Source organism: Plutella xylostella, chromosome 14 (genome assembly GCF_932276165.1).
Source record: "Plutella xylostella chromosome 14, ilPluXylo3.1, whole genome shotgun sequence".
NCBI lineage: Eukaryota > Metazoa > Arthropoda > Insecta > Lepidoptera > Plutellidae > Plutella > Plutella xylostella.
Window position 1 is genome coordinate 926,264 of NC_063994.1, and position 22,452 is coordinate 948,715.

The 22,452-nt window shown below is 41.5% G+C and overlaps 1 protein-coding gene across 1 annotated transcript in view; it reads left to right on the forward strand.

Annotated features, from left to right (window-relative positions):
* LOC105385858 (dynein axonemal heavy chain 1) overlaps window positions 1-22,452 on the forward strand; it is a 145,698-nt gene that overhangs the window by 44,675 nt on the left and 78,571 nt on the right. Inside the window, exons 24-30 of the mRNA XM_048625339.1 lie at window positions 1,155-1,332; window positions 1,896-2,028; window positions 4,458-4,685; window positions 4,947-5,085; window positions 5,409-5,587; window positions 21,758-21,924; window positions 22,188-22,364. Of these exons, the coding sequence (XP_048481296.1) occupies window positions 1,155-1,332; window positions 1,896-2,028; window positions 4,458-4,685; window positions 4,947-5,085; window positions 5,409-5,587; window positions 21,758-21,924; window positions 22,188-22,364 (1,201 nt within the window). The remainder of the gene's footprint in view (window positions 1-1,154; window positions 1,333-1,895; window positions 2,029-4,457; window positions 4,686-4,946; window positions 5,086-5,408; window positions 5,588-21,757; window positions 21,925-22,187; window positions 22,365-22,452) is intronic.

Here is a 22,452-nt window from a genome sequence, read left to right on the forward strand (position 1 = left end):
ATTTTATTCCACTTGTAACGCATAAAATTCATAGCTACAGTAAACATTTCATTTTTTTCATGGCGAGATACAGTCGCACTTAACCGCTTTTTTGCAAAGCTTGTTAAATAGATTTAAAAAATTATGTAAATTTTAGATCTTCAATTTTTAAAAATACTTACTTATTTTTAACAACGTAGTGTACAGACTACCACATCTTAAAATATATATATTTTTAATTAACTACGGTTTTTGGTTTCAAATAAAACAAATTATGAACTTACTTTTCAACACCCTGTATATTGTGTAGCTTACCTACCATACACAACCGTTAAAATAAAATAAATTACCCCTCAGAATATAAACAGGCTCGCGCTTTGGCATACTGCATTGACCGTATAGTTCTTATTCGGAGAATCTAATAAGTGTCATTATGTGCAATGTTTACCTTTATCTATGCATCTGTAACTCTATAGTAAAAAATGTAAACAAATCGAAAAGGCGAAATGTTTTCTAAGAATTTTCGGCTTTTCTGCATCTAAAATGATTAGAAAATTAACTTTCCATAGCAAATGCATATGTATTATAATACTTGTAGTCATAATTTGTTGATTTAATCAGTTTTTGTGAAATATTTGATAAAAAATAAAATGGCGTGGGTATCGCTCCTAACAGGCCGCCACCAGGGCGACGACTGAAGAAATCTGAAATCTGTCACGGTGTCATCATTTTTAAACCAGAATTTATTAGTTTTTTGCAAAAAAAGTTGACTTCTGGTCCATTAAATCCAACTCTTTAAGGTAACTTTGTTAAGAATTTAATTACCTACACATACATATAAGATTCCATGAAAATGGGCCCTCTGATTTCGAGGGTTTTTTCATAATAAGTCAAAAAATGGCAAAAGACATGGTGTGTTTGCAATTTTTTTTAACATACTTATTATAATCCTGCACCAATTTATAAGCAACTAACATGTTCAGTATACCCTCTGCTACAAAATATATTTTTATCAATGTGATAGAAGCCACCGTTTTTCCAATCTAATCAAGTATATCAAGCCGACTTTAGCATTTTAGCTTTAGGGATCCCCTTAAACAAGAGGCAAAGTAAACAAAAAAAAAAATCTACCAAATATTCTAAGATGAATACTTGAGTTTTTTTTTATCTCTTAGGAACATACATAATGAAGATACCTGATGAAACGCTGCAGATGTTGGACGAGCATCTGATGTTGACGCAGCAGCTCGGGTTTAGCCCCTTCAAGGCAGCCTTTGAGCTGCGCATCCAAGAGTGGGACGACAAACTGCGCTTAGCTCAGAAGGTGGTCGATGAATGGATAGAGACGCAAAAGTTCGTATCTTGGCGATTCTACTATCGATAATGTTGTAGTATGCATTTAATTCTTCACCTTGGATTCGATTTGGGAATCGCAAGGTTTGTAACTCGTTACTGAGAAGTAGGGAGGGCTTTCCAACCATCTTGTGATCGAGTGGACCACCAACCATCTTTGGAGCGTGATTTTGTAGCCGATTCAAATACGGCATTATTAACATGATATCATATCTCAATCCCTCTTCAAAATTATGATTTGCTGGCATGGTCTCATCGGCGTTCATCAATATGTTGTGATCAGGTCTCGTACGGATCGCAATGTACATTAGCGACCCTATAAGTTCTTGGTAAGGAACTTCTGTATTTTCTTCCTTTTTGTCAATAACTGTTAATTTCAGGCCAGGTTCTAATGGGGTCAAGACTGGTATTGTATCAGTGATCCCAAATTTTACAACTAATTTCTCAATACACTTGGTCTGGAGGTTAGGAGGGTCAAAGCAAACGTCTATAAAAGAGAACACTACACTAAGCTATGATGAAAAGATAAATTATTATGCCAGCAGTGTATAAATATGTTGCAGAGAGTGGATGTATCTGGAGCCAATATTCACATCGGAAGATATATCTCGACAGTTACCGTTAGAAGCTAAGAAGTATGGCACGATGGAGCGTATTTGGAGGAGGATTATGGGTGCTGCAATTGTATGCCCTAAGGTAGGGACTAATATTCTGAATTCGCTCAATCACGTCGGAGTCACCACAAGGCAGTCTATGGTATGAAAATCAAAATTAGTCTGTATTTTAGAGAATGAAAATGTAGACACGTATTTTTGCCCTTTTTCAATTAAACTACATGGTGTGGAGTTATAAATTGTATTTGGCTTTTTCAAAATAAATTAGTACGAAACGTTGTTGCTGCGACAGGGAATTCTATTCTTGTAGCATATTTTTTTACATACTTGTTATCATATTTAAAAATGCCATAGGTGGTGTATGTTTTGATCTCTTCTGTCCCGGAGTCCTGAAGTATTCTCTCATATCCTACTTAGAAATTCCAATCGGGCTTACATACTTACAACTGTTAGCTAATCGGGTCCTATTCCCACAGAAGAATCATACCCTATGGCGTATAATACTCTTAAAGCTACATTTGAAACTTCTGGCATTTCAATCTGCTTGCCAGTGGCATTTCTAGCCGTGTTGGCTGCCGCATTATCTTTACATCACTTACGTTTTAAGTCGTTTGCATGAAGATAGCCAGATAACTGGAGAATACTAGGATACACGCTATGTAGCATCTCCACTATCAATCTAGTACAGTAAAAACGTTTGCTGGAAATTCTAATAGGGTTTGAATACTTACGACTACCCTCCCAATGTTTGATTCCTCCGGGCCTATTCCCACAGAAGAATCATGCCCTATGGCGTCTAATACTCTCAATAAGCCACATTTGATACTTCAGGCACTTCGATCTGATTTCCAGTAGCATTTCTAGCCGTGTTGGCTACTGCATTCTTTACGTGCCTTACGTTTTAAGTCACGCCATTTCTGATGTCAGAAACATTTAGTTTCAATATTTACAATAACATTCATCAATGCAAAATAATGCTAATATGCTAATTATCCATTAATTCCTGTCAGGGCCGATTTTTAGAGCGTCTCTGACCTCTTGCCATTTGGCCTCTTTAGGGGATGTTGGTTATAAATAATAGATGATGTTTACTTCACTAGTTTATTTTATTATTTTTGTAGTATAACCACCAAACGTACACGACATATCTTTATTTCCATGGTTTTCAGAATTATTACAATCAAATACATTTTTATAATCCACACCTTAATCCTCCATCTTTTCTTCCCCAATCAAAATCGCTCGCCCAATCAGCATCACAATATCCAGTAATCTTCTCATTACCATCTTGGGTATATACCAGCTTCAGGTCCTTGGTGCCCTGAAGATATCTGAAGATTCTTTTCACTGCAGTCTAGTGTGCAACTGTAGGGTTTTTATTAAACCTACTCAGTGTTTTTACAGCAAATGATATGTCAGGTCTTGTAATCTGAGCCAGATACAATAAACATCCAATAATTTCCGAACAATACCCTAACTACAATATAGACGCGATTATGCGACTAATATATCGCGACACAACCTATAATCGTTTGCAATAGAATCGAACAATCATGTAAACAAACCAAATTGTCACGATTACTCCGTAATCACATACATTTGACGATCAATTATGAAGATAGTCTGATTTCAACGAACGCACCATTGTTTTCACATTATCTTCAACACGATTTAACTTGTATTTATAAGTTAAATTTGTTATAACATTTGTAGCGTAAAAATTTCGAAGTATTTGACAAGCTGTCATCTTGGTTTTTTACTCATCGAACTCTATAAGTCATTGAAAAGTTAGTGTTGTTCGTAATCTGAAGTTATATTTTATTTTAAATTTAATAAATTATTTTAATTTAATATTATTTGAATACAATAAAAAAAAATTCAAGAGCTTAATATAATTAACCAAAACGAAAAAAGGAAGAGGAAGAAATGAAAAAGCTCGACGGCATTTTAGACACGGCAAGCGATGACATAGTGGTTCCATTTATAATTACGGTCACCGGCGACACTTCTGATAGTGATGATGACGAAGACGAAGATTTAAATTTGTTTTAATAAACACTTTTTATATATAATCAGTTTTATTTTATAGTCTATGGCTTATATATTTAATCTAATTAGAACACTATGACATCACTATGGGCATAAACAATACGCTGTCAATGTCAGCCCGCCATATTTGTTTACATGATTGTTGGATTCTATTGCAAACGATATATAGTGTTGAAGTGGATGGAAGACGACTGAAGTGCGTGCACTTTAATAATGCTAAACTAGCAATACGTACTATGTTGCTGTACCTACATCTCCATAATTTTTGTCCCTAATGGTCCCGACAACTCTTCATTGTCCAAATATGATCGGGGCTTAGCAGCCATACAAAATAATGTTTTAATCTTACCTTGCTTTCGATGCTTGCTATACAAGTAAGGGTATACAAATGTGGCTAAGTAACCGATCATGCAGAACCAGTTATTTACAGTACAAGGAACCATAAAATGTTTGCTCCACCAGATCATGGTGGTGTGTCCAGACAGCCGTTTGCTGGACAGCTTGACTGAAGCGAGGCACTTGATGTCGGTGGTGTCCCGCGGCCTCAGCAACTACATGGAACTGAAGAGGCTCCGGTTCCCGAGGTTCTTCTTCCTCAGTGATGACGAGCTGCTGGAGATCCTGTCGCAGTCGAGGAACCCTCGCGCTGTCCAGCCGCACCTCAGGAAGTGCTTTGAGAATATCGCCAAGGTTATTATGTTATATTTATTTGTTGACTCTAAAGGTGAGTATAGACTACAACATTTTGTAGAGCATTTCGGTGTTATGTAACGTTCATACGAATAGTACAATACAGGCTAAAGGATGATAAAAAGTTCGTAAAAGGATGATACACTAGAACATATCAGAGAGCGGCTCGTTGTTCTTTTACAAGTATATGTTGTAGTAATAGACTCACCTTAATGAAATTTTGGGTGTTTATTCAGTTCATTAAGTCTTCGCATCTTCCAGGTTACGTTTGAAGCAGATCTGAAGATCACCCAGATGCACTCCAGCGAAGGAGAAATTGTTGATTTAAAGTATACGTTCTACCCGACTATGAATGTTGAACAGTGGCTGTTACTATTGGAAGACACTATGAAGAATACTAGTTAGTATTAAAAGTCGTTTTTATGAAAACTATTTAAAACCTAATTTTGTGAAATATTCATGAAATAGTGTCAACTTTTGAGAACTTTGAAGAGATAGTCGGCAGAACAATTTTTATTCTAGCGACTGGAAAGTCGTTTAGATTATCACAATGATTCTCCAGTCTTTAGAAAACAAGAAGGAAGAAATAAAAAAACATTTATATATTTATTTCGAACACACAGAAACAACACTAACATAAGCTTATAATAAAAAGTAGTAACAAAGCTCATTTGAGCATGAGTGTTCCTGTTCTGAAACCGTATACTTTAATGTCACTCGCAGTTCGTCTGACCCTGATTGAGGGCATAGAGGAGATCTGGCGCTTGCCCCGTGCGCAGTGGGTGCTCCGCTGGCCGGGGCAGGTGGTGATCGCCGGCTCGCAGACTGCCTGGACCGCCGGCGTGGAAAACGCCATCCGGGAATACCGCCTCCAAGACTTCTTCCAGGATATGCTGCTACAGGTACAGCGTTTTGCCAGGATTTCATAATTTATAACTTAGCTCTTACTCAATATAGGTCCTCTAATAAATAGATTTTTGTAATTAATGCCCGGTTCTCGCTCTCTGTGTTCGTGCCGCCTCTCCATTGTGTTGCTCCCACTAGGGACCACACTCCCTACGGTCTGCGTGGTGGACGGTGTGCTTCGTATAACGCGCTGCTGCGGCACCCAGTCTCCGGTTCTCACTTCGGCTTTGGTGAGGGCTGCGTCGTCGTCGAAGGACATCATGTGACGTCGACGGCACATTTTGTAGCCGAGTTTCGCCTTCGACCGGGTGCACTTTTTGGCCGTATATCCTTTACACCTCAGCTGATTATGGAGTTAACTCGAAGGACCATTTTAGCGATGCAGCTGGTTATTGAGGTGTAGATTGTAGAATAATATAAAACATGTGGTCTTACAATGTCTTAGTCTGATTTATCCATGATACCTTATGATCTATTATATTCATCATTGATTTGCTATTAATTGCTAGTAACCTATCATCTCTTTCTGATGCTAATTCAACCCATTGTTGGAAGTATTGGGTGGTTTTCTTATCCATCAAGTAAAGAAGAATGGCGAAACCTGACCCGCTTTGCATAAGTTAGCAGCCACTAACCAAACCTATTTTAAGTTATTGATAAAAATGTCTATTATCAGGGAAAAATATTTAAAAAAATCTAAACCATGGGGTTCTTGAGATATAAGGGTTCAAAAGTAAATTAATTAAAAATATTTTTTTCGTTAAATAAGATTTTGATGAATGGTACACGCACAAATAAGTTTTATAATCTAAATCATGGGATTCCCAATACATAGTGCATCACAAAATGTATTACATGATTTTATTTATGCAAATAATATCATAATTATTTTTGCACATTTCACACTCAGAAACCTATTTTTATAAAGAGACCAATTTCAAAAATTATTTCATTCTATTCAAGTTCCCGTTATCCCGAAGTAACATAAAATACATTTTATCCAGGAATTTCCACGGGAACACTTTTAAAATCAATTTTTAGCTCGAGGGTAACATCTAGTACAGTAGAAAGACTTGATCTTTCAGCACCTATATCTTCGTTCTCCCATGCCTCATAATAATAAAATTAACAGCAGTATATGCTGTAGTCACGGACTACACATCAGTGTATGTTTCATCAATGGCCGCTCTGGGTCATGGCGCCATAGAGAAATGGCCATTCTCCTTTCTAGGTGTTCTGGTTTCTGGTTAAGTGCCCAGTTAAAGCATGTGGCTGCTATCGATTTTATTATCCTAATATCTCTGGCATGTAATTGATACTGCTGGTAGCCTATATCGGTAAACGATTCTACAGAGTACATCTTAATGAGTGCTTGCTTTAGTGTGGTGTGTGTCTCTATTGGTACGTCTGAGTATCTTTTCTTAAATCTATTCATGTTGGTAACTACATCTCCAGTTATTGTAAGGAGTGTAAGTATTAACAATCTAACTGCCCTTATATGTGGATATAATAAGGCATAGCTGAAGAGTTTACTCCTCGTGACCAACATGAGGGTGCTAAGCCTAGTGTGCACTGTGCGAAACTAAATGACATTCACATTTGAACTTCAACTTCTATGGTTATGGCCATGGAAGTAATAAGTACTTATACTGTGGTTATCTTAAGAAGTCGAATGTGGTAAACAAAGGCACTAGATCACAATTTAAGAGATTCCAAACAAATCACGCTTTTTCTGTAACCAGTTTCTGAGGCGTTTGAGCCGGCTGCGGCGCAGGCGGATCCGTGTAGCAAGCCGCGGCGAACGGTGGCGCCACCTCCGTTGTCGGCCACGGCGCATACGGCGCCGGCAGCGGCACCGCATATGGCGGCAACGGCCACGGGGGGTACGGCGCCGGTGCCGGCACCAGAACATACCGGTACTGATATCTGTGTGGTAAACAGTGCTGGGGCGGCGGGGCCGTTGCTGGCTGGCCACCCGGCGGCGTCGTGCACACTGGGCAGCTGGAGGCATGGCCCCGGGCAGCTGCGGCGGCAGCGACTGCACCTTCTTCGTTATTTTCCATTTTCGTTTAACTTTAAAGCATGATGTATAGGGCTTTTTTAAAATTAAAAAATATCGATCCTTATTTTCGTGACAAATCCGACGTTCGTTGTCTCGATCTTTTTTTTTACACTCCTCGAGCAGCAAGCAGAAATTTTCTAATCTGGTGAGCTCTTTTCTTACTCTACTTTCAGATACACTCAAAGGGCCAGGTATAGCGATCTCCAGATCACCATATGTTGCCACTCGCATACCAACATGAGGGTGCTAAGCCTAGTGTGCACTGTGCGAAACTAAATGACATTCACATTTGAACTTCAACTTCTATGGTTATGGCCATGGAAGTAATAAGTACTTATACTGTGGTTATCTTAAGAAGTCGAATGTGGTAAACAAAGGCACTAGATGACAATTTAAGAGATTCCAAACAAATCACGCTTTTTCTGTAACCAGTTTCTGAGGCGGATGAGCCGGCTGCGGCGCAGGCGGATCCGTGTAGCAAGCCGCGGCGAACGGCGGCGGCCGCGCCCCCTACCACGCGACGAGGGCGGCCCTTGCCACCACCGCGGGCTCTCTACGAAACATATATTTATCGGAGCGGCTGCCGGCTGAGGCGGATGAGCCGGCTGCGGCGCAGGCGGATCCGTGTAGCAAGCCGCGGCGAACGGTGGTGCCACCTCCGTTGTTGGCCACGGCGCATACGGCGCCGGCAGCGGCGCCAGAACATACCGGTACTGATATCTGTGTGGTAAACAGTGCTGGGGCGGCGGGGCCGTTGCTGGCTGGCCACCCGGCGGCGTCGTGCACACTGGGCAGCTGGAGGCATGGCCCCGGGCAGCTGCGGCGGTGGCGACTGCACCGGTGACGCCGGTGCCGTGCACGAATCTTTATTTTCCATTTTCGTTAAACTTTAAAGCATGCTATATAGGGCATTTTTTAAATTAAATACCTAATATCGATCCTTTCTTTTCGTGACAAATCCAACGTTCGTTGTCTCGATCTTTTTTTTTACACTCCTCGAGCAGCAAGCAGAAATTTTCTAATCTGGTGAGCTCTTTTCTTACTGTACTTTCAGATACACTCAGAGGGCCAGGTATGGCGTTCTCCAGATAACCATCTGCTGCCACTCGCTGACCAACATGAGGGTGCTAAGCCTAGTGTGCACTGTGCGAAACTAAATGACATTGACATTTGAACTTCAACTTCTATGGTTATGGCCATGGAGGTAATAAGTACTTATACTGTGGTTATCTTAAGAAGTCGAATGTGGTAAACAAAGGCACTAGATGACAATTTAAGAGATTCCGCTCTTTCTGTAACCAGTTTCTGAGGCGGATGAGCCGGCTGCGGCGCAGGCGGATCCGTATAGCAAGCCGCGGCGAACGGCGGCGCCACCTCCGTTGTCGGCCACGGCGCATACGGCGCTGGCAGCGGCAATGGCCACGGGGGTACGGCGCCGGTGCCGGCACCAGAACATACCGGTTGTTTAATCTTGAGGTTGTTCTTGGATTAAATGATGTAACTCAGCTTTACTTAACAGAATATTGGTTTATTGGCAGGTTTCTACATGTATATCTTAATAATTAAGTTCTTGCAAAGTTGTATGAAAGAAACGTGTTAAAAGTTTTAAGGTTAAAAAAGAAGTGAAAAAGAAAAGTCACTGTCGCCGGTTGGCGGTAAACGTCACAGAGTATCTTCTATGTGTCTATGGTTTCTTTAGGCTGGCCGGCTGCTTGCAGATGTATTTGTTTAGGCTGCCGGCTGGTTGCAGACACTTTCTGTGCTAGTCTGGTCGTAGACAATCTCCCCCCCCTCGAAATCTGTGGGGTTTCGAGTACTCGAGTCTTCAGCTCTCGTCATCGGCAGTGGGCACATGTTTCTTATGGCTCGTCGAACCGTTCCTCTTGTGGTTAGTACATCTGCGACTCGAGCGACGCCGTCTTGTCCTGGATGTAGTTGCTGAATGCGACCCAGGCGCCATTGAAGTGGAGGTAAGTTGGCTTCTTTCAAGATGACCATGTCACCGATTTGTATCTGGCCTTGATTGATACGCCATTTTGATCTTTGCTGTAGCTCGCATAGGAATTCGTGACGCCAGCGATCCCAAAAGTGTTGTCTGGTTTGTTCGATCAGCTGATAGTGGCTCAATCTGTTTGGCTGGACGTCTATTAGTGCTGGTGATGGTAGCGAGGTTAATGGCCGACCGATCAGGAAGTGCGCCGGAGTTAATGGATAAAGGTCGGTCGGATCCGACGATAAAGGAGTAAGCGGTCGCGAATTTAAAATTGCTTCTATTTGAACGAATAACGTTGTAAGCTCCTCAAACGTCATATGATTGTTACCTATCATGCGTATTAAATGAAATTTAGCGGATTTAACGCCTGCCTCCCAAAGCCCTCCAAAGTGGGGAGAGTAAGCCGGTGAGAATTTGAATGTGATACCTTCGTTGGCAGCAAAGCTTGAGATGGATTCATTGCATGTTTTCAAAAATCTTGCTAATTCATTGTTTGCGCCTACAAAGTTGGTACCATTATCGCAGAATATTGTCGTAGGCTTACCTCTACGAGATGCAAAACGTCTGAGACAAAGAATGAAAACCTCTGTGCTCAGGTCTGAGGCAACTTCTAGATGGAGTGCCTTTGTTGAAAAACACACGAAGAGACATAAGTATGCCTTTGAAAATTTACAACCGCGGCCTCTGCGATCTCGTATGGGAAAGGGACCTGCGAAATCAACACCTGATACTTGAAATGGATAGTTAGGTGTGACTCTGGAAGTTGGCAAATTTCCCATCACTGGATTAATTGATTGAGCTTGTAAAATGCGACAGATACGACAATTATTAACGGTTGTTCTAGCTAAAATTCTTCCAGAGATGGGCCAGTAAGTTTGTCTTAAACTGGTAAGTAAATGATTGGGTCCGCCATGTAATAGTTTAATATGTTCATGAGCGAAAAGAAGTTTCGTGAAGTTATGATTTGAGTCTAATATTATAGGATGTTTTTTATTGTAAGGTTCGGCTGAACTTTGTATACGTCCGCCTACGCGGAGAATGCCTTCCTCATCAAGGAATGGGTTTAAGGAAACCAATCGTGACTTGCCAGGTAATTGTTTATTGTTTAACAACAATTGTATTTCGTCCTTGAAACATTCTGTTTGATGTTGTTTTACTAAAGTATGTAACGACCTATCTAATTCAGTAGTAGTTAAGTGGCCTGTTACTGGATCTTTTGAAAAGTGTACAAATCTAAGCAGGTAAGCTGTACTTCTCAATAGCAATGTAAAGTCACTATGTTTATCAAAGTTTACTAATTTGATTGTCTTGTAGTTAGTTTTTGTAGTCGTAGTATTTGTAGTTGTAGTGCATGTAGTAGTAGTAGTGTATGTTTCTTTAGCTTTAGATTTAAGTTTAGTATTGTAAGCTCTTTTTTCAGGCACCCCCACAGGAAGAATGATGCCTTCGGGCCAATATGAATCACTTTCGGACAAGAATTGTGGACCTCCCCACCATACCGTGGCCCCCTGCATTTGCCTTGGATCCATACCCCGAGATGCTAAGTCTGCCGGATTATGTATACCCGGGACATGCCTCCATGATCCAGCCGCCGTGAGCCGCTGAACATCTGCAACTCGATTTGAGACGAAAGACTTCAAGTCACCCGGTTGCGAACCTATCCAGCTAAGTACTACCGTAGAATCAGTCCAATAATATTGTTTGCTTATGGTTAGTCTGAGTGATTGCAATATTTTTGAGACTAACCGGGCCGATAGCACAGCACCACATAACTCTAACCGTGGTATAGTCTGCGTCTTTACAGGAGCGACCTTAGATTTTGCACACAATAATTTTACTTGAACCTGACCGGAGATGTCGATAGATCGTAAGTAGACGCATACCGCATAAGCATCTTGAGATGCGTCACAAAATGAATGTAGCTCAACACTAGTAGGCTCCTTGATAAGTACATACCGCGGTATGGAAATTGTTGTCAGATTTTGTAAACTTAATAGAAATTTACGCCAAACTGCTTCTATTTCTGAAGGAATGGGATCATCCCAATCTAACTTTGTCATCCACAACCTCTGCAAGATGATCTTTGGCGTGATTGTACACAGACTTAGCAAACCTAGCGGATCAAACAGCTTGGATGAGTCTGATAAGATGGAACGCTTTGTAATTTTAGATGAATAATCTAGGTTCATTGGGAATTTAAACACATCATCTGCAGGGTCCCATTGAAGTCCTAATGTACCTGCTTGCGAATTTAAATCGAGATCCTTGGGGTCAATGAAGTTTTCGAAGTTTTTAAATATTGATGGTGTATTTGTTCTAAATTTTCGCAACGGAAAACATGCGGATTGAAGAATTTCTGTTACAGAAGTTAGGGTGTGCCTTAGCTCCTCTTCGGAGTGGCTTCCTGTTATATAGTCATCAATGTAAAAATCGTGCTTTATGGATTCAGAAACCTTGTCGTCAGTACATTCTTTTGCTAGCTGAAGTAAGCATCTAGTGCTTAGGAAAGGGGCTGAAGCCGTACCATATGTTACGGTATTGAGCTGAAATATCTTGATTGGTTTGTCTTCACTATCGCGCCATAAAATCTGTTGCAAGTGTCGTTGACCCGGATTTAATGCCACCTGTCGATACATTTTCTCTATGTCACCGGTGACTACATATTGATGCTGCCTAAAACGCAGTAAAATCGAAAATAAGTCATCTTGTACGACTGGGCCAACGCGTTGTATATCGTTTAGCGATTTGCCCGATGACGTCACTGCACTGGCGTCAAAAACTGCACGAACTTTTGTGGACGTACTACTCTCCTTAATAACAGCATGGTGTGGTAAGTAGTACCCAGATGTAGAATCAGATATTTCAGTCATATGCCCTAGACTTTCATATTCATGCATGAACTTGTTGTATTCCTGACGTAGAGAAGAATTGTTCCGCATTTTTCGTTCCATTTGAAATAACCGTTTTTCGGCTATATTATAGGATTCACCTAATACATCGGATGATTCACGTAACGGCATAGTCACGCAAAATCTACCATCGTTATCGCGATAGGTAGTATCGTTGAAATGTTTCTCGCAAAAATTGTCATCCGCAGACTCAATTTTCTCTGATGGTGGAATATCTTCGAGTTCCCAAAACTTTGTAAGTTGCTGTTGAATGTCTTTACTGAAGTTACAGTATGTTTGTGGTGAATTTATGTATTTCCCTCCCATGGGGCCAGCAAAACTACCCAACCTAACTGGGTTTCATGAAGAAGAGGCTTATTAAAACCTAATTTGATTTTTGCGGAACTAATAATATCCCAGAAGATGTCTGCTCCCAATAGCAAATCAATTTCACCAGACATATAAAATGTGGGATCAGCTAAGATGATGCTTGTGGGGATATTCAACTCATTCACTTTGATATCTATTTGGGGCAACCGGTCTGTAATCATAGGAAGCACATAGCACTTGACCGGAGCGGTGAATGAGTTATGTAATGACTTTATTTTTAATTTGCAATGTTCCGTTATGTTTAGTGTGGCATTGTTAAGACCAGAGATGCATTTGAGTTGCTCCTTAATTGAAGTTGCACCAATCTTGGCGCGAGCAGCCTCCGTTATAAAAGATGATTGACTTCCGCTGTCAAGCAGAGCCCTCAGAGTGTATTTTTTGTCATTGTTTGTAACCTCCACCAAAGCCGTAGACAGAAGAGCTGGGTTGGAGGAGACAGCAGACATAGAAATCACCCTTGAATTGTCTATTTGTTCATCAGAAGAAGTCTGATCGTTCTGGATTGAATTGTTGTTTGTAGTTATTAGAGATGTAGATCCAGAACTCTCAGCTTGTTGTAGTGATTGTCTTTGTTGTACTGGTTGTGCGTGTGGAAGAGATGATTGTTTGTGTAACATTGTGTTGTGTTTTCGCCTACAGATGCGGCAGCCACCGAGCCTACATTGATAAGAAGAGTGGCCACGACGGAAACAATTGTTGCATATTTTCCATTCAAAAACCTTTGCAGCTCGTTCTTCCACCGGTAATGCTTTGAATTTCAGGCATTCATATAGTTTGTGATTTTGCTTGCAATATAAGCAAGATATTTGTCCTTGACCTTGACTTTGAAAATAACCTTGACCTTGAGATTGGTCTTGACCTTGAACTTGAGTTGACCCGCCAGAAGAAGAAGAAGAGGCCACAAAGGATTTTGACTTTGTGAATGGATGAACCTGTTGTTTTTCTACTTTGACAGCTTTGCTGGCCTGTACTGTTTCTAAAACTGTTGCACGTTGACGTATAAAATCAAAGAAGTCGGCTAACGTTGGTGAGTCCAAGTTGCTACGGAAATCTTCCCATGCTCGATTTGTGATTGAATCTAACTTTGATGAGGCCATGTGTATAATTAAAGTATCCCAACTAGATGTTGGCTCGCCCAGAATGTTTAAAGCACTCAGATTTTTTGTTATTGTGTCAACTAGGTTGCGCAAGCCACGATCGGATTCCTTAGAAAGAGGTTCTAATGTAAATAAGCACTTAATATGCTCATTTATCAGTATCCTTTTGTTGTTGTACCTATCGCACAACAGAGACCATGCTATTAAATAGTTGTCTGAACTCACGGTCACTGAACTTATTAAAGCCAAGGCGGGGCCCTCTACATAACTCTTCAAGTATTGAAATTTACTGATGTTATCAATAGATTCATTGTTGTGTATCAAAGACAAGTACATGCCATGAAATTCTAGCCATTTGTTTGTATCACCATTGAAAGAAGATATTTTGAGCGGCGGTAACTTAATGTTACTCTGACCTGAGTTACATTGAGATGAGGATGAAGATTTGTTATTAGATTCGTTGAAATTATCTATTAATTCTTGTGCTTTTGCCATGAGACTGAACAGACGGTTCTCGGTCTCCTCTCGTTCGAGCATCTGTTTCTCTACTTCACCCTCCTCCAATGTCTCCAACATTAATTGTGTCTCCTCGAATTGATTGGACAAATCTTGCAGTTTTGTTAAACGTAATGTTAATTCAGCTATTTGTAATTTTGTCACACTCTCTAAGTCACAAAGAAGTGATGATAAATGCTTTTCAAATAAAGTTATTCGCGATTTAATCTGTCCCCGCTTTTTAATTAGCTCTTTATACTCAGAAGTCATCTTTGTAGGCGCAAACAATGTTTAATTATCAAGATGAAGAAGCTAGGTAGGTACCTTATACCTCCTATTTTATGTATATAAAAGAAGCAATGAGTACAACCTCGTGAGCACAGATATAATCATGTGCTAGCAGCTGAAGGCAGGCTGTAGCTGTAGGCACCCACTAATGAAGGATGACTGCGATGACTCAGGTACCAGATTCCCACTCTCACAGGATTACTCCCAGAGGTCGATGGCGCTGAAATTAGTCGGCATATCTATGTGAGTATCTTTAGAAAATTAAAGTTATTAGATGGGAACAGTTAAATTGGAAAAATACTTAGGTAATTGACACAAGTTTGTTTTAGTATTTAAGTGAAGAAATATTGTATTTTGGGAACTCAAGCATATTAAAAGATGTATCCAATGATAGAAATAGATGATGCTTTGAGTATTACTCACGAATTAGCCCAGAATACTGATGTAGAAGTGTTAGAAAGAAGTTGAAACCTAGATTGAAAAGTCAAGCGACGCTGAGTTGAAAAGACGAAATTAGAACAAAAAGAAGCAATTTTAGTATTGTTGTGATACGAAATAGAAGTTGGAAACGAGCGTACTTCCCTCGGATATGCCCTCCTGCTGTCGCTTCCCAAATTCCAGGATCAAGGGTCCAGTATCGAGATCACGTTCATCGCGTCGTAGGGTCACCAAATGTTTAATCTTGAGGTTGTTCTTGGATTAAATGATGTAACTCAGCTTTACTTAACAGAATATTGGTTTATTGGCAGGTTTCTACATGTATATCTTAATAATTAAGTTCTTGCAAAGTTGTATGAAAGAAACGTGTTAAAAGTTTTAAGGTTAAAAAAGAAGTGAAAAAGAAAAGTCACTGTCGCCGGTTGGCGGTAAACGTCACAGAGTATCTTCTATGTGTCTATGGTTTCTTTAGGCTGGCCGGCTGCTTGCAGATGTATTTGTTTAGGCTGCCGGCTGGTTGCAGACACTTTCTGTGCTAGTCTGGTCGTAGACACCGGTACTGGTATCTGTGCGGTTGGTGCTTGGGCGGCGGGGGCACTAACGGCGGCGCCGTTGCTGGCTAGCCACCCGGCGGCGGCGGGCACACTGGGCAGCTGGAGGCATGGCCCCGGGCTGCGGCGGTGGCGACTGCACCGGTGATCCGGTGCCGTGCACGAATCTTTATTTTCCATTTTCGTTAAACTTTAAAGCATTTCATTTTTCCTCCTGTTGAGGGGGTAAGGTTGGGTTTAGTTTTATTAAGGACAAAACCAATGAAACTGTATCGCTAAAATTAATAAATATGAAGAAGGTTAAAAAATATAATGCCTACAAGCTGTATGTTTGTAAAAGTAAACTTGACTTGTTTTTAAATGATAATTTTTGGCCAAATGGCATTATATTCAGAAGATTTGTCCGTTTTAGTAATTATAATAATGCAAAACCAGAGGATGTAGGTAGTAAAAGCTAATTAATATTTTAATAATAATGAATCTTAATTACAATTATAATTCTAATTTTAATGAATGCTTTAGTTTAGTAAGTTTTAATTGTAAATCTGTAAAGAGATCAATGGATGACGTACGAGATCTATGTAAGAATTTTGATTTGGTGGCTCTTCAGGAGCATTGGTTATTTCCCCATGATCTGCCGCTTTTAGGTACTATATCAAATGAATTTGATTATACTGGGAAGTCGGCTGTGGATACGTCAGCCGGCTTGCTGGTTGGAAGACCTCATGGGGGTGTGGCCATTCTCTGGCGAAAAGGTATTTTCGACAGCATAACTGTGTTGGAATGTAGTAGTGTTCGCCTGGCGGCAATCAGAGCGACAATTGGCGAGCGGTCTATTGTTGTTGTAACCGTTTATATGCCTACCGACTCGTCAGATAATTTGCCCTTATACACTGAGTTGCTGGCGAAAATAAACGCTATAATTGAAAGCGATAACATTGAGACAGTATTTGTTTTAGGTGACTTCAATGCCCACCCTCACGAACCGTTCCACAGGGAGCTGTCAGACTTCTGTGGTGATCAGTCTTGGGTTTGTGCTGACATTGAAAAACTCGGTATCGACTCCGGTAGCTATACATTTGTGAGTGAGGCCCATGGATGTAGACGGTGGCTGGACCATTTTGTAGTGTCCATCTCAGCTTGGCAAACCATTACAGATGTAGGTATTGTGGAGAATGTTTTTGTCTCTGACCATTTGCCTATATTTGCCAAGTGTGATTTTAGGATGGTTAGGCCTAAAATCCAGTCAGACGGCGGCTTCCACAGCTCAGTAATTTGGCGTGAGAGAGATGAGTCCCAGATTACAAAATACCGCCAACTATGTAACTCCAGACTACGGGACATTGATTTTCCAACTGAATTTACGGAGTGCAGCCGTGGACTCTGCAACTTGGCTGAACATAGGCATGTCTTGGACAAATTATACAGCGACATAAGCTCTATACTCTGTGTCGCGGCCGTAGAGTCGAGTGGTGAGCGTGTCAGTGGGAGTAGGAAAGGCAGACATTTGTGCGGCTGGAACAAGCACGTTCACACTGCACACGCGGAGGCCAGGTTGAGTTTCGAAACCTGGGTATTATGTAAAAGACCGACCAGTGGCGTTGTATTTGATGAGATGAGCCAGGCTCGAAAGGTTTTTAAAAGTCGGTTAAAGTGGTGTCAAAATAACCAGGACCAACTGAAAATGGATATTTTGGCTAAACACAGGACCAATAAAAATTTTGGCAAATTTTGGAAAGCTACTGGGAAGCAAGAAGCTAAGCCTGGCCTCGCAGCGTGTGTAGATGGTAAAAATGAGCCTACTGCCATTGCTAACATGTTTAGGACTCACTTTAAAGTGCAGTCTCTCCTTGGTCTCTCGCCCTCGCAAGTGCCCGCTGAGTCTGTCCGTGTGGGGAAGGAGAAAACTTTCACTCATTTTACTGCTGGACAGGTCACAGATGTCCTTAGGAAAATGACAGGTGGTAAATCCCCTGGACACGATGGACTCAGTGAGGAACACCTCAAGTATGCTGGTGTACACTTGCCGAGAGTACTCGCTTTGCTTTTTACTATGTGCATCAGTCACTCATATTTGCCAGAGGACCTGACGAAGACCATAGTTGTGCCCATAGTAAAAAACAGAACGGGGGATATCTCGGACAGAGGGAACTACCGGCCCATCTCACTGGCAACGATTGTTGCTAAGGTACTGGACGGCTTGCTTGATTCTTGCCTTCAAAAACACCTGAACTTACATGACGCGCAATTTGGGTTCAGATCTGGACTTTCCACTGAAAGCGCGATATTAAGTCTCAAGCATGCTGTTCAGTACTACACAAAACGAAGTACACCGGTATACGCCTGTTTCCTGGACCTCTCCAAAGCGTTTGACTTAGTTTCATATGACGTGCTGTGGGGTAAGCTAGGTGACAGGGGGGTGCCGGTGGAAATCATAAGTATGTTTCAGTACTGGTACTCTAGTCAGTCAAACTATGTGAGGTGGGCTGGCTCCCTCTCGGAGCCATATGTGTTGGATTGCGGGGTGAGGCAAGGGGGGTTGACGTCTCCCAAGCTCTTCAACGTATATGTTAACGACCTCATTGTTGGGCTGAGCGGCACCCGAGTTGGCTGTAGTATAGGGGGCGTAAGCGTGAATAACCTAAGCTACGCGGATGACATGGTGCTGCTGAGCCCAACTGTGGGTGGTCTTCGAGAGCTCTTGGCAATTTTTGAGAGATATGCTGCAGAACATGGCCTCGCTTACAATGTAAGAAAGTGTGAGTACATCGTCTTTGGGGCCCCCGGTAAGTGCCAGGATAGTTCACCTTATATCACTCTGAATGGCAAAAGTATAAAAAGGGTGAACAAATTCAAATATCTGGGTCACGTCATTGCCGAGGACCTTAAAGACGATGCTGATATTGAGAGGGAACGTAGGGCTCTAGCGATCAGGGGTAACATGCTTGTCCGCAGATTCTACCGGTGTAGTGAAGAGGTTAAGCTAACCCTGTTTAAGGCGTATTGCCAGAGTTTCTACACCGGGAGTCTGTGGGTAGACCATACTAAAAGATCGCTGGATATCCTGCGTATCCAATACAATAACATCTTTAGAATGCTGCTGGGACTGCCTCGCTTCTGCAGTGCATCGGGGATGTTTGCCGAATACCAAACGGATGGCTTCCACGCCATCATTCGGAAAAAAACAGTATCCCTGATCAACAGAGTGCGGGACAGTCACAACAGCATTCTGAAAACAGTGGCTGATGACCTGACGTCCTCCCTGTGGAAGTGCTTGGTGAGGAGGGTCATATGATCTTTTAAGAGACTATAGTCTGATTTCAATTTAATTTAATTTAATTTATGTAATTTATTTTATTTGGTTTAATTTAATATATTAATTTTAATCTAAGTATTCAATATTATATTATTTGATTTCTTTTTAAATTGTTTTAAGTATTTAATGTAAGATTTATAATTAATGACTGATTTTATACTTATATGGACCTCATTGTCTGAAATAAACGATTTTTATTTTTATTTATTTATTTATTTTTTAAATTAAATACCTAATATCGATCCTTTCTTTTCGTGACAAATCCGACGTTCGTTTTCTCGATCTTTTTTTTTACACTCCTCTGTGCGAAACTAAATGACATTGACATTTGAACTTCAACTTCTATGGTTATGGCCATGGAAGTAATAAGTACTTATACTGTGGTTATCTTAAGAAGTCGAATGTGGTAAACAAAGGCACTAGATGACAATTTAAGAGATTCCAAACAAATCACGCTCTTTCTGTAACCAGTTTCTGAGGCGGATGAGCCGGCTGCGGCGCAGGCGGATCCGTATAGCAAGCCGCGGCGAACGGCGGCGCCACCTCCGTTGTCGGCCACGGCGCATACGGCGCTGGCAGCGGCAATGGCCACGGGGGTACGGCGCCGGTGCCGGCACCAGAACATACCGGCACTGGTATCTGTGCGGTTGGTGCTTGGGCGGCGGGGGCACTAACGGCGGCGCCGTTGCTGGCTAGCCACCCGGCGGCGGCGGGCACACTGGGCAGCCGGAGGCATGGCCCCGGGCTGCGGCGGTGGCGACTGCACCGGTGATCCGGTGCCGTGCACGAATCTTTATTTTCCATTTTCGTTAAACTTTAAAGCATTTCATTTTTTAAATTAAATACCTAATATCGATCCTTTCTTTTCGTGACAAATCCGACGTTCGTTTTCTCGATCTTTTTTTTTACACTCCTCGAGAAGCAAGCAGAAATTTTCTAATCTGGTGAGCTCTTTTCTTACTGTACTTTCAGATACACTCAGAGGGCCAGGTATGGCGTTCTCCAGATCACCATCTGTTGCCACTCGCTGACCAACATGAGGGTGCTAAGCCTAGTGTGCACTGTGCGAAACTAAATGACATTCACATTTGAACTTCAACTTCTATGGTTATGGCCATGGAAGTAATAAGTACTTATACTGTGGTTATCTTAAGAAGTCGAATGTGGTAAACAAAGGCACTAGATCACAATTTAAGAGATTCCAAACAAATCACGCTTCTTCTGTAACCATCAGAAGCTGTAGGCACTACTTTAAATAAAAACCTATTAATTCACACTGAAAAATGCTTTGATTACTCCTTATTTATGTAATATTTAGCCAAAATTGTAAATCGACAAAATTTCTGTTCACAGATATGCAAAAAAAAAAACTCATTTTGTACCACTGTCTATATTTTGGATTGATTCGTAAAGCCACAAAGTAGTTTCTATAGGAGGACCAGGCCCTGTAGCACAAGGCGCTAATAAGACGTGACAAAAGTTCTCCGTCGCGCTCACTCTCGAGGCTGCGCGATGTGAGTGACGGCGATGCAAAACTTTTGTCACGTCTTAAATGGGCCCCGTACTAGCCGTTCAGGAGTACTCGAACTTGAACTTGCTATGTCTTCTTCACTGGAAGATATGTTTTTTTTTCTTGTATTGGTACAGTGTCGCTATTATTTTCTTCGTAATCTGAACTGGAATCTCCACTAGAATGTGTAACTGGTTCTACATCAGATTCATTCAGCCAATGAAGAATATCATCCTCTTAAACCTAAAAACAATAACTATCTATTTTTAAATCCCCACCGTAAAAACAGCAATTAACATAGTGTGTACCTTACCACAATCGTTTTTGGCCGAATTTGCTGTGTTAGTCACACACGGCATACAGCCACAAACAAAGATTGATTGATTGAACAATAACTATCATTAGAACGAGTGTCATCGTGTGAGGACGAAATATACATGTCGCAGGCAACTGGTTGAATCTCCTTCTTGATTGAATCACTAGCTCGTTCATTGAATGCGCTATTCTCTTCACATGACCCGTCTTTTAGCTGGTAGCCGTATGTTGCCCTTACGGTGTACCCTGACCCTTTTTCTTCTGCCTCGCTTGTTTCGTCTTCTTGGCGGTCTTCCTAGGTCGTCCAGGTTAATCGAGATGTCGCCATCAGCACCGCAGCTTCCAGAGATCTCGATTAACCTGGATGACCTAGGAAGACCGCCAAGCACAATCGCTTGGGCCGTTGGCCAGTTGTGGATGGTCGCTATGGAACCGTCTGCCATTATAGCTATCCCTGCTATCTCGTCGTTCAGCGTTATCTCCGGGATGTGAAATAGCGGTGGGGATGGCGGTGGTGTTGGTGGCAGGTCGGTATTGATTGCGATTTCTTCTCTTCCGATCACCTTGTGGGTTATTTCGAACTTGGCTGTCGACGACATGTTGGCTATTCAACTGACTGATTTATTTGTTGGTTCGGTTATTTATTAGTTGATAATAGTCCTCGGGTAACCCGGAGTAGTCTGTGCGTTGCCCCGCCTCGTCTTTACACCCCGGGCGCTCTTGTGGCTTCGAGATGTGGGTAGGTGTGTTGAACGGCTTGGTAACGGCTCGCTGCTACTATATATCAATATTTATGACAGTTAAACTGGTGTATCTTCTGCAGTTGGACAGCCTCCGAGCCCTGGTCAAAGGCTCGCAGCTAACTTTCTTCCAACGGGAGGTGTTGTGCGCCCTCATCGTCATAGAGGTCCACGCGCGTGACGTCACCAAGATGCTGGTCGACGAAAACGTCAAGAACGTCACCGACTTCCAGTGGAGTTGCCAGTTGAGGTTAGAGGATGTGTAGTAGATCTCTGTTAGCGGATATGTTAGAGGTCTCGGTTGATGCCGATGTAAAACTCAAACTTAAATGCTGTTGGTCATCGCATAATATTATTTTTTTATGAATGTAAATTTTGATTAGAAACTTAATATAATTATAATGTAAAATTGAGCAGAGCTGTATGGTACATGAAAATACGAGAGTTATTGGTAGCTTGGTAGCTATATGTTCATGATCACTGTGAAATACCAATACAAACAATCGATTCCAGATACTACGAAGTGGTAAAAGACATGTATCCTTTAGAAGAGGGTGAGAGTGCAGAGATATTCCAGGACGAAGAGAGGCTTGATACGTCAGCATTCTACCGACAGTTCAGTCAGAATGTTGAAGATGTCAGAGCTCTGAATGCCGTGTTTAAGTACCAGAATGAGTATTTGGGAAATAGGTTAGTATTTTTACTCTACTCTTCCTGCCATTATATCTTAAAATCTCCTCGATCCTGTACAGTAACGATTTAAGTTGCAAATGGGCGG